Genomic DNA, 12,968 nt, shown 5'->3' on the forward strand with positions numbered 1-12,968 from the left:
CTGCGCCTCTGCTCAGGTGTAGGCTAATGCTCATGAAAACCCTCGTACGACATCCAATCAATCTTGTGCCTACGTATAACATCCAGGCGGTGCTGAATCCTGGGAAGGTTTGTGGCTCTATGCTACCGCCAATCATGCACATTAAATTTGCAAAATACAAAAGTTGACAATTAGCAACAATAATAGCGAACAAAATTTACATATGTAATTAGTATAACATACCTGTGACCATATATGGCCCCTGAGTCTACCACGTGCGGGACCCCAAGAGAGATCCTCTGTAATTGGGTCCATGCCCACAGCTGAAGAAGCAATACACACCCACCCATATCCGAGCGTGCTATGTTCGTCACGACTGATAACTCATGGTATAGGCGGGTAAGTACAACTGAACCCCAACTAAAAGTTCCCGCTGATGGAAAATCATCCAGGACTAGTAAAAATCTACTAGTCATAAAACTGAAGGCAATCTCTACAAAGAGCATCCCCCCTAAGATGCACATGATCAATACGCGCGTGTACCTAATGCGTTGTTCCTCCACGGCAACATGCGGACCATAATGACAAAAGTGCTGGCGTAACCACCGAAGGCTCACTTGACCACTCGTCACGTCACGATATGTTTCTGGCTGAATTATGAGATTTTCAAATATTACGTGCCGCCATCATACTGTCCAGCACGACCAGAGATAACGTCGCCATCCGTGGGAAACCCAACAGATAGTGTACATCCTCTAGGGTGATCATCATCTCACCATCCACCATACGAAATGTCTGCATCTCAGGCCGCCAATGCTTGACAAGCGCGAAAATAAGGGCATGGTCAATCTGAAACAATAAAAATGGGTGATGTTTTCAAAACAATTAATCCATATGAATTAAAAAAAGCAATAAATGAATACTTACATCGTGGTTGCGCAGCCGTGCAACGTGAAAGAATCTAGCTTGCCTCAAGTATTGCTTGATGTCCTTAGGTATGTTCCATGGGTCATGTGTGGCGGTGCGTCTGATATTGAGTTGCCGATCGCCTTGGCCATTCCACATATATGTCGAAATGTGTTTCTCTTGTAATGTCAGGAGAGAGGTATCAAAGGGGCCCGGTGTAATGATGCTACGAGGAGATCCTGGGAGCCAGGAGGTGCGAGATCATGCTCCTCACGGGGCTATGAACATAAACTAAATTTAAAAATAATTAATTAACAGACAGAAATTAAATTAATTAACACTCTTTAGAATAATTAATTAACACTTTTGAAATAATCTAAATTAATATAAACTAAATTAAACTAAATTAATTAACAAACATAAATTAAATTTAATTCATTAAAACTCCAAAACTAAATTAAATTACTTGACAGTTCAAAAATAATTTAACTTAAAATAAACTAAATTAAATTAAATTAATTACCAGACATAAATTAAATTAAATTAACAGTCTTAAATTAAATTAGTTTAACGTAAGTTATTTAAAATTGAAATATTCAAACCAATGTTAATTTTCCTTAAATCATTTTATTTCAAAATACAAAATTTAATAATTAAAATTATCCTATAATTTATTTATGGGAAATATTTTTCTCATGTATGCAACACAAAAAAGTGAGTGGGACCCACTAAGAAGAAGAGAGAGAAAGGAAAAAATGGGTCCTATTCATTTTTGTATGTGTTGCATGAGATAATTTGTCTCATGTAACATGAGAAAAACATATCCCTATATTTATACTAACTCATTCGACAAACATATAAATCATGTCATCTATCCTAGGGTTTAATTTCTACACTAGAAAGTCAATTAATATCTAAATATATCATCTATCCTAGAATTTAATTCGTATAATAATAAAAATATCATCTAATCTATTATACAAAATAACAGCATTTAAATTTAAAACAATAATAAAAAAACAATAAACTAAATTGTAGTGAAAAAAATAAATAAATAAAACTAACCTGTATCAATGCCTTTAGGGGAGGGGAACCAGTTTGTGTGATAGGGGGAGGAGGGGGGACCAGTGAGAGAGAGCGGGAAAAGGGGGGAACCTTTTTTATAGTGGTGGGGACCACTAAAAACGTTGAACAGTCCCGCGATTTTGTTTCGATTGTCACAGGTATCACACGTGCATTGTGTGGCGCTGCGGTGGCCACGTAAGATGCTACGCTACCCAGCGACTTTGGCCACGTAACATGCCAAGCTGCCCAACGTTTAAGGCCGTGTGGTAGGCTGGTGTAGAATCTGTCTGCCACGTAATCTCACTGCATTGTGTAGCGGCATACGTGGCCCTGAACTTTCTGCCACGTGTGCACACCTAACTCGCCAGGTGTTGTAGCGAGTTAGGTGACGTGGCATTTTGAAAAAAAAAAATTCAGTCCATGACATTTAGATAATTTTTCGTGAATAGTGTAGCATTTTGGTGGTTGTCACTAACTCTACCCTCGTACACATTGTTGGATTTTTTCTCCAAGAAAATTCAAACTCGACAAAGTATTTAATTATATCTTGATAAGCTCTACACTCGTAACGCTGTTGAATTTTCTCCAAGAAAGTACAACTCGAGAATTGAAATCTGCTTCCACTGTTTACCACAAAAAAAAAAGGTTCCCACCAAAAGAAAAAGACAACATAACACACAAAACAGAGTAAAGAATAAGAAATTTTACCGATAGTTGAGACAAGAAATTTTACCATTACTAGGGTAAAGCGTTAGAAGTTGAGGAATGGTAATAAGAATATAATATGAGTTATGGTCAGGTCAAGGCAAAAAAACTATACTACAGAATTTTCAATCTGCATGGTACTGTGAGCACATATCTACATAGTTCCACTTATTCTCATCTTCTTGCCAAAGAATCATTTAAAAATCCCCTTAGATTTCTAACCAAAAAAAAACCCCTTTCCCTCCATTGTATCTTTTCTTTAACCAAAGACTACATACCTTTAGATGAAGTCATTTGTCTCAATTTCCAAATCAAATGCACAATAAAATCATGATCAACAGCAAAATTCATCTTCCAAAATTAACCGCACTCAGGCACACAAATAAAAATCTGAATCCTGGTAACAGAACAATCCTATTATTTAATCTAGATGGGCACTTAAGTGCTTAAATACCTAATCAAACAATAAGCAACACTGAAACACAGATTAAATTTAAGAATAAAAAATTTAAAAAAAAATCCTTATTTAATTTTTTTGTATTAGGTCACATTAGAGGTGTGAGCACCTGCATAGAGGAAGGGGGAAAAGTAGTTTGGTATCACACCCGAATCTTAAACACTTGAGCCGATTCCGATTGAGCAAAAAAGCTAGTCAGAATATCCATATTTTTACTAAGTAGACAATTTTGACAAAATGACTCAAATACCAATATCTATGTATTAATCGCAAATTAAATTTTAAAACACCATAAACCCTACATCCTACCGAGTTTAAAACCGAACGTGTAATACAAATAATAAAAGAATAAACCCGAGAGAGAGATACCATGTGTGGATACTTGTCTTGGTCGACAATGCGAGTGTTCTCGAGCTTGACGGTTGTTCTGGACGAACATTTATCTGGATTCTCTCTGTGTAGTTAATGTCCGCTCTTATCTTAACCCTTAGACTATATATAGGTGTAGCCTTGGAACGGTTACCTGTGTCATGGGATTGGTGATTACCATCGTGACATCGTGTCAGGCCCACTTAAAACTCCCTTACTGTAAGTGCTGGCTGACTCAACTGACTGCTACTCCAGTACGTGCAACCGCTAAGGACCTGCTTACTCGCCTATTCCTGGTTCCGAGTATCTCGCATGTACAAGCCCATCTAGCTCGCTGTGTTAACCCGGAACATTAAGCCCCCAAGCTCGGAGTTAAATGGGTTTTTTGCTCCGAGTTTAGCTCCCAAAGTTTCCCTTTTTCGTTAAGTCCTGTACCTTTCCCTTATATCTGTATCCTTATTAAATACTCTTTGCCTATTCGGCTTCTAATCGCCACTTGTCACTCTGTGGTTGCCTTGATTTTCGAAAGGACTTGACATCTGAAACGACGCATCCTGCAACTCATCATTATTTCTTGAAATTCGAAAATGTGGGTTGCTCATTACCCTTATATCAGCGTTTGGGTTTCATTGCATTTCACCATTTTCCTTCTTCTTCTTCGTTTCGATATTTCGCCTTTCTTGCTCTTCTTTCTGATATTTCTTCCTTGCGGCTTCATTGTTCTTCCTTGTGGATCTTGCTATTACTCTTTTGTCACCTGGTTGAAGCCTTCGTCCCTCACACCAGTAAGTTCCTCTCTTTCCTTTACAGCGTAGTTAACTTATGGTATTATGTGTGCTTATTTATGCTTATTACGGTACATCCATCTCTTTAACCACATGTTGTCGAAAACTTACCGTCTTATCTTGTATTTTTTTCCTTTCTTCCACCTTGTTCTGATCTTTATCTCTTCCTTTCTTTGATTTTCTTTAACCACCCTGGCATGTTCTGGAGGGGTTAATCATCTATCGTAACCCACAAATTTTGCGTTATATACCTTTTAATTTGCGTTATATTTTCTAAAATAGATTTTATTGGTACCTTTCCGTTCAGGCCATGACGAGGAATCGTCCTTACCGTTCGCTTCCCTTATCACGCTTCGCATTACCTTCTACTGTTGAAGGTTTAGAATGGGTTGAAGAAGAAGCTCTAGGGCTTCGCTCCTCTTATGAAAACCAACCGAGTTCTCTTCATACTGCCTTACAAACTGTGCCTTTATTTCGTGACTCAATTATCACTTCTTTCCGAGTTGAAGTACCCGGAGAAAAAGAACGTATTTGTTCACCTTCTAGGCAAGGTGAGAATTCTTTCTTCTTTGTCTACAAATGTTTATTTTCTGAGCTCTTCATATCCTTACCTTTTTCCAAGTTCCAAGTAGACGTCCTGAATCACTTGCAAGTCGCCCCCTCTCAACTACATCCTAACAGTTGGTGTTTTCTACATACCTTTGAGATAATTTGTCGCTCGTTTGGGTTCTCCTATTCGTTTCGGGTCTTTTTCTGTCTTTTTGCTGTGTTCCGAAATGCTGTGGATAAACGATGTACTCGTCATAGCTGGGTTTCTTTAAAGGCTCGACCCGGGTTACGTTGGTGTTCTATATATGAAGATAACTGGAAAAATCTTAAGGAAGAATACTTCAAAATATGTATTCCTGAAGCTCTTCCTGCCACTCCTTCTGCCTCTTCTTCTTCTTCTTAACTTGCCTCACCCTCTGCTTTCTTTTTGGGTCAGCACGGAGCTCCGCGCTTTCCTCTTAGTTGGAACCGTCTTCATTACACCACTCCGGCCAAGGCATTCTTGACGAATTCACTGAATTTGAACCTCGAAGAAACTGAAACTTACACTTGGTTTACCAAGCTTGCCTCCGAATTAGCTAAGGAAAATATTTCCCTCATTCCTCGGTCTATTATAACTTATAAAGACTCTTCTGAGTGGGTTTGCAAAAAATTAAGTAAGTAACTTAAATAGTTTTGATATGTTTTTGTTTTTTTTTTTTTTTTTTTTTGAATATTACGTTTAACCTCAAATCTATTTTCTTTGTATCTGTGATTCTCAGATAAAGTCATGGACCCTTCCTTTTTTCCCCGCCAAAAGCAAAAGGCTACCCGTAAAGATGATTCTTCTGCCTCCGGTGGAAAAGACCTCTCTCCTACTCGTTCTCCGCTGCCGGCTACGTCTGCTACCAGTTCTATCCCGGACAATACTGTTATAATGGATGTGGAGGCCCCCATTGATTCTAGCGAGCTCCTTCGAAGGAAACGAGTTCGTATTAACGAACCTAGTCCAGATTCTTCTGTTGAAAAGTCTTCAACGCCTCCTACCTCTGTCATTGCTACTACTCGCGCGGAACCCCCTTTTATGAAAAAATTGAAACATTATTTTATTCCCGGGCTTTGTGACAAATGGGACAAGTTCTCTTTAGATCAACTTATGGCCAAATTTGCTAACATCCGAGATCACTCCCTCCGAGAAGCGCACTATTATGAAATGGCACTTCTCGCCTTGGCTGAACGTCAACAACTTCTGACTGATCTGAAAGAGTCTCAACTCGTAAAGGAGAAGTTACAAACAGAACAGACGCAGCTCCTTCAAAAGGTCGAAGCTGCCGAGTTTGTTGCTCAAGGCTTCCAAATTAAACTCAAAGACAGCGAAGAATCTCATAAGAAAAGCAATGAAGAACTTGCTACTCTCAAAAAGGAACATCAAGTGTTAACTGAGAAAAACCAGGCGTTGACAAAAGATTATGAGAATGCTGACCTCCGGGTAGCTGAGTTAGAGTTAGAAGTGGATACTTTGAAGAAAAATGTCCAGTCTTTACACAAGCTGCTGAAGACATGGATTCCAAATATGTTGACTTCGGTCATCAAATTCGTGGCTGGGTTGTGGATCAGGTGAAATTTTTCCATCCAGACTCTCCCTTGCCTCATTTGAACAAAATAGAAACTTTCAACTTCATTGATAATGACCGACTATGCACTCATGACGAACAAGGCTCTGTTGTTGTTCTTGTTGAAAACCCCTCTGATTATTTGGGATTTACCCCTGCTTCCAACCTTGCTACCTCAAGCCCTGCTCCTAAGACTACTTAGAGCAGTTTAGACATCACTTGATTTTGTACTCAGCTCTTTTATTATAACTATTGTAATCTTGTACTCGTAAGCTACTTATTTTCATTAAGTATTTGAACCCGTAAGCGTGAAGTGAAATGATGTATTATTATTTGATTCTCACTTTCCTTTAAATACCTGCTTGCTCTTGTTGACACAATTATACTCTCATTACTCTTTTTTTTTTTTTTACTCGACAGTATGTCTTTACATAACCGTTTCCGAGTAGGAATTGTACGATTGCCCAAGAGGCCAATGAAGGCGGCAAGGGACTTTAATTTTCCCGTTTCCGAGTAGGAATTTAACGGCTGCCCAAGAGGCCAATGAAGGCGGCAAGGGACTTTAATTTTCCCGTTTCCGAGTAGGAATTGAACGGCTGCCCAAGAGGCCAATGGAGGCGGCAAGGGACTTTATTTTCCCGTTTCCGAGTAGGAATTGAACGGCTGCCCAAGAGGCCAATGAAGGCGGCAAGGGACTTTAATCTTCCTGTTTCCGAGTAGGAGTTAAACGGCTGCCCAAGAGGCCAATGAAGACGGCAAGCGACTTTAATTTTCCCGTTTCCGAGTAGGAATTAAACGGCTACCCAAGAGGCCAATGAAGGCGGCAAGGGACTTTAATACACTTTAACAATTCCTAAAGAGCATAATAACATAATACATTTTAATACACTTTAAAGTCGGAATGGCTTGATTGAATTGAAATATTGCAATACATAATAACATATGTAAAGTAACTGCAACACATAACATAAAATACTCCTACTACATTTAACAAACTAGCTTCCTAATCCTTAATGCAAAGCTAAGGCCCTACGACCTGCCATCCGACTTCCACTTAGACCTGGATTTCTTCAACTAAAGTACCTTTTTAACTTGGCAGCATTCCAATATCGCGGAACTGGCTTCCTATCCAAGTGCTCTATCTGATACGCTCCAGTCTTCGTGGCAACTATTACTCGATGAGGACCTTCCCAATTAGCTGCCATCTTTCCATCTCTTGCATTTTTGTTACCCACATCTGCCCGCCTGAGCACCAAATCTCCTTCCTGAAACGTCCTTTTGACCACAGTTTTATTATATCTCATTGCTGCTCGTTGCTTGGACGCCAATTCTACCATTGCCACCTTTTCTCGTTCTTCGTCTAACAACTGTAAATCAATTTTCATCATCTCCTCATTCCCGTCTTCCTTTTCTTCTGATATCATTTTCCTCCTCCAAGTCGGCTCTCCGACTTCCACGGGAAACATAGCTTCAAAACCATATGTCATCTTAAATGGTGTTTCTTGAATGCTGGACTGTACTGAAGTCCTATATCCCCACAACACATTATCCAACTCTTCTACCCAACTTCCTTTACACCCTTCCACCCTCCTTTTGAGTCCATTCGTCAAGATTTTGTTAGCCGACTCTACTTGCCCATTCGTTTGGGGATGTTCTACGGCAGCGAATTTGTGTTTTATCCCTAAGTCAGCTACCATCTGTCTGAACTTCTTGTCTATGAACTGTGTCCCGTTATCAGTGATAATTATGGCCGGAATACCGAATCTGCAAACTATCTTTCCAATAAAGAACTTCTGGACCTTCCGAGTAGTAATTGTCGCTACCGGTTCTGCCTCAATCCACTTAGTAAAATAATCTGCTGCCACTATCAAATATCTAACTCCTCCAACTGCCCTAGGAAAGGGACCTAGAAGATCTAATCCCCACTTATAGAATGGCCATGGTGAAGAAATGGTAAATAACTCTTCAGGAGGGGCTTGATACACACTAGCAAACTTCTGGCATTGGTCACACTTCTGAACATGTCTTTTAGCATCTTCCCCCATTGTTGGCAAAAAATATCCTGCTCGTATAGCTTTCCTTGCCAACGACTTCCCCCCAAGGTGGTGTCCGTTAATTCCCTCATGTATTTCTTCTAGCACATATTCTGTATTTGGTGCAGTAATACATTTCAGCAAAGGTGACTTTATTCCCCGTCTATATAATTGCCCTTCTATCATCACAAACCACGCCGCTCGTCTTCTCAAACGACTTGCTTCCATCTTTTCATTTGGTTCTTTACCTATCATCAAATAATCCTTAATTGGGCTCCTCCAATCTACTTCTTCTACTATCCATACTACACTCGGAGCCCTAATGCTTTGCTGAATGATGGACCTCAAACTTCCCGTGGCTTTGGTACTGGCCAACTTTGATAGGACGTCTGCTCATACATTATCCCCTCTCGGTATATGCTCTACGCGGATTTCCTTAAATTCCCTCATCAGTTCTTGTACCTTAGCTAAGTACTTTATCATAACTTCTCCTCTTGCTTGGTACACCCCACTTATTTGTGAAGTCGCCAACTGAGAATCACTGTACACTGTCAAACATTCTGCACCGAGCTCTTTTGCCAAAACCAACCCGGCAATCATTGCTTCATACTCGGCTTGATTATTACTTGTGGGGAATGTTAGTGACAAGGAATGCTCTACCGCAACTCCCTCTGCATTTTCCACTATAACTCCCACTTCACTCCCTCTTCTATTAGACGATCCGTCTACAAACAACTTCCACCATTTATTTGCTTCAGTGCTTCCAGGATGTGTCATTTCTACCATAAAATCAGCCAATGCTTGTGCTTTAATTGCCTTCAGTGCTTCAAAGGTAATACCAAACTCAGATAACTCTATTGCCCACGCCACCATTCGCCCTGCTAAATCCGGCTTATGTAACATCTGCTTGATTGGCTGGTTCGTTCTGACTATTATTTGATGGCACTGAAAATACTGACGAAGCCGCCGTGCTGAAATTAGTAACGCAAAAGCCACTTTCTCTACATGCTGGTACCTCACCTCTGCTCCTTGTAATACTTTGCTGATAAAGTACACGGGTTGCTGTTGCCCACTCTTTCCTTCTTGGACAAGCACATGACTTATTGCTTCTTGGGAAACGGACAAATACAAATATAAAAGCTCCCCTGGTCCTGGCTTAATAAGAATTGGGGGTGAAGCTAACATATTTTTGAAATGCTGAAATGCAACTTCACACTCCTCGGTCCATGTAAATTCAGACCCCTTTTTTAAGAGTTGAAAAAGTGGTACAAACACTTGCGCAGATTTAGCCAAAAATCTTGACAGAGCTGTCACGCGTCCATTTAACTTCTGTACTTCTTGAACATTTTCTGGACTCTTCATTTCCATCACTGCTCTACACTTATCCGGGTTAGCCTCTATTCCCTTTTCTGTCAACAAGAAACCCAAGAACTTTCCAGCCGGAACTCCGAAAGCACACTTACTCAGATTTAAACGCATATTGTGCTTCCGAACTTGCTCAAAAACCTCTTGCAGATCAGCCAAATGCCTCCTCTCATCTTCCGATTTCACAATCATGTCATCCATGTAAACCTCTAACATTCTTCCCATCTGCCCCTTAAACACTTTATTCATCATCCTCATATAAGTCGCCCCTGCATTCTTGAGCCCAAAAGGCATGACGTTATAACAATAGACAGCATTTTCTATCACAAATGCTGTCTTCTCTTGGTCTTCTTTCTATAATGGAATCTGATTATACCCGGAGTAGGCGTCCATAAACGACAACAATTTGTAACCTGATGCCTTATCTACCAGATGATCAATATTGGGTAACGGAAATGGGTCTTTAGGACAAACCTTATTCAAATCTGTGTAATCCGTACACATCCTCCATCTCCCATCTGGCTTCTTAATCAACACTGGATTGGCTAACCATGTGGCATATTCCAATTCTCTAATGAACCCTGCTTCTAACAACTCTCTGGTTTTTTCTTCAATCGCCTTCCTCCTTTCTGCACAGAATCTCCTTTTCTTCTGGGCCACCGGCTTCGCTCCTGGAAATATTGCTAATCGATGGCAAGATAAAGCAGGATCCATCCCGGGCATATCCGAAGGTTTCCATGCGAACAGATCAGCATTTAATTGCAATAATTGCTTCATGCTAGCCTTCACATCAGGTTCTAACTCGGAACCCATTTTTGTAACCTGCTCTTTACCCGCTCCTAACTGAACCTCTTCCATGATCCCCACAGGTTCTAGCCTCTCCGCATTATTTTCTACCCGGGGATCCATCCTGACTACCATTACTTGCTCTTCTTTCTTTTCCTGTGCTTCTGTCTTCTCTTTTGCCTTATCTCCTATCAGTGCTCGGTCCTTCTTACTTTCATGTGAAATTCTCAGACTCATATTATAACAACTTCTTGCCATTACCTGATCCGCCTTTATCGTTGCCACTTTGTCATCCTTAGCCACAAATTTCATTGCCAACTGATCAATTGACAAAAAGATCTTAAATTTCTTCATGAATGGCCTGCCCAGGATAATATTATACGCGGAACTCAAATCCACTACCGCAAACAACAAAGTGACTGTCTTGTGCGTAGGAGCGGTCCCCAAGGTTAACCTCAATGGAATGTATCCCAAAGGTTTAATCTTGTCTCCTGTGAATGCTAATAAATCAGCTTCGCATGGCTCTAACTGGTCATAATCTAAATCCATTCTTCTGAAAGCATCCCAAAATATAATATCTACTGAACTTCCTGGATCTACCAACATCCTATCCACTTGATAGTTTGCCAACAACCCCGAAATCACTAAGGGATCATCGTGCTCCGGGTCTAATATCTCATCGTCTAAATCCTCAAACACTACCTGCTTGCCTGTCTTCTGGCGCTCTTTAAAACGCGGTTTCTCTGAAATGGCCATACACATTTTCAAGTGCTTTTTCCGGGCATTCCCAGATTCTCCTCCTCCTTCTCGCCCCCCCAGATATAGTGAAAATATGCCCAACTGGAACTCTATCCGGAGATGGTTGTCTTGCAACTTTTTGGTTTCTGTTAGGCTCCTTGTTCCTTCCCCCAGACGGGCTACGACTTCGGTCTAGCCGTAAGGGCTTATCTTCCTTACACCCCCGTCCTTCTCTTCTTACATATTTTTGCAGTTTCCCTTCTTGAATCAACCTTTCAATAACATTCTGCAAATTAAAACAATCATTCGTGTAATGTCCATAACCCCGATGAAATTCACACCATTTCGTTTTATCCGCTTGTGCATAACTCGACCGAATCGGCGGAGGCCGTGGAACATGCTGCATTTCTGTAGTCATTACCTCCTTCAAGATCTGGGCTCTGGACGTATTCAATGGTGTGAAATCTCTCTTATACGCCTCTCTAAATCTTTCCCCTACTACGCGAGGTCGCCTTTCGTCAAACTGTCCTCTCCCAGCGGGCTTGTCTGGCCTCCTAAACCCTTGTTCAATTTTTCTCTGAGAAGATCTGAACTCTTCCAAATCGATGTACTTCTGAATCCTTTCCATCAACTCTTCCTTTGTAGTCGGTCCTTTTTTAGCCAAAGAATCCGCCAACCCGCCAGGTTGTAACCCGGTGGTAAATAACAACAAATACGTCTGATTCTCAAACCCTTTCACTTGTCTAGCTTCTGCTTGGAACCGTTCATAATAGTCTCTCACTTTTTCTCCTGGTTTCTGTCTCACTCCACATAAATTGTGTGTGGTTTTTGGTTGAGGTCCACAATGAGCAAACTGCTGTATGAAACGAAGAGATAAATCAGCCCAACTGTCAATGGAATTGACTGGCAAACCGGTATACCATTCCAACGCCTGCTTCCTTAAAAAGACTGGAAATGTCCGACATAACAAAGAATCTGATTCTCCGCATAATGACATTGCTGCCCTAAACACTGTTACGAACTCTTTCGGATCGGAGCTTCCATCATAAGCTTTCATATCAGTTGGTTGTTTGAACCAACTCGGAATAGGCTCCGCCCTCAATCTCCACGATAAAGGGGTTCCTGACAAACCTTGACCAGCAATAGGCTCTTGAATCTCCTGTGGCATCCGTTGTGTTAATCTTCTCGTCGGCTCATTCCGGCTTGGGCCTTCTGGTCTCATCATCTGTCCTTCATAGCCCTGTGGACTATAAAATACTGACACCCTTCTTGTTGTTGCTCATCTACCCAAGCATCCGTCCAAGGTTGATCCTCCACTTCACCTTGACGTCTATGTCCTCTTCTTGCATTTCTGACATTCGCTTCATAAACTTCCTCTACCCTCCGGTTTACTCCCCGTCCTTCTCCCAGATAATTTCTCCTCTCTACAAGACTTCTGGATGTCTGAGATCCTTGCCCCCTTCGAACTTCGGTCCTCCTATTCTCCATCTCTGGTGGAGGTGATAACGGAATGTAATCAGGAAAGGGAGATATAGAACCTCTCCATCTCTCCTCATCATGTGGCCTATTCAATCTTTCTTCTGAATATTGCCTTCTTCCTCGTCTTTCTGGATGTTGCTGGTTCCTTATCTCCTCCATC

The 12,968-nt window shown here is 40.9% G+C and overlaps 1 protein-coding gene across 1 annotated transcript; it reads right to left on the reverse strand.

The window, feature by feature from the left end:
• Positions 1-11,318: 11,318 nt before the first annotated feature.
• Positions 11,319-12,551, reverse strand: LOC133317765 (uncharacterized). The gene has a single exon (XM_061519644.1). The coding sequence runs from the start codon at positions 12,549-12,551 to the stop codon at positions 11,319-11,321; it is 1,233 nt and encodes a 410-aa protein (XP_061375628.1).
• Between the last annotated feature and the right edge of the window lie 417 nt (positions 12,552-12,968).

The sequence above is a fragment of the Gastrolobium bilobum genome, unplaced genomic scaffold (assembly GCF_033153095.1).
Source record: "Gastrolobium bilobum isolate Gb01-03AN ecotype WA unplaced genomic scaffold, APGP_CSIRO_Gbil_v1 utg1743, whole genome shotgun sequence".
In the NCBI taxonomy this organism is placed as follows: Eukaryota; Viridiplantae; Streptophyta; class Magnoliopsida; order Fabales; family Fabaceae; genus Gastrolobium; species Gastrolobium bilobum.

Bases quoted from the DNA above. Each gene is read 5' to 3' on its own strand.
- LOC133317765 (XM_061519644.1), bottom strand. From the start codon at position 12,551: ATGAGACCAGAAGGCCCAAGCCGGAATGAGCCGACGAGAAGATTAACA.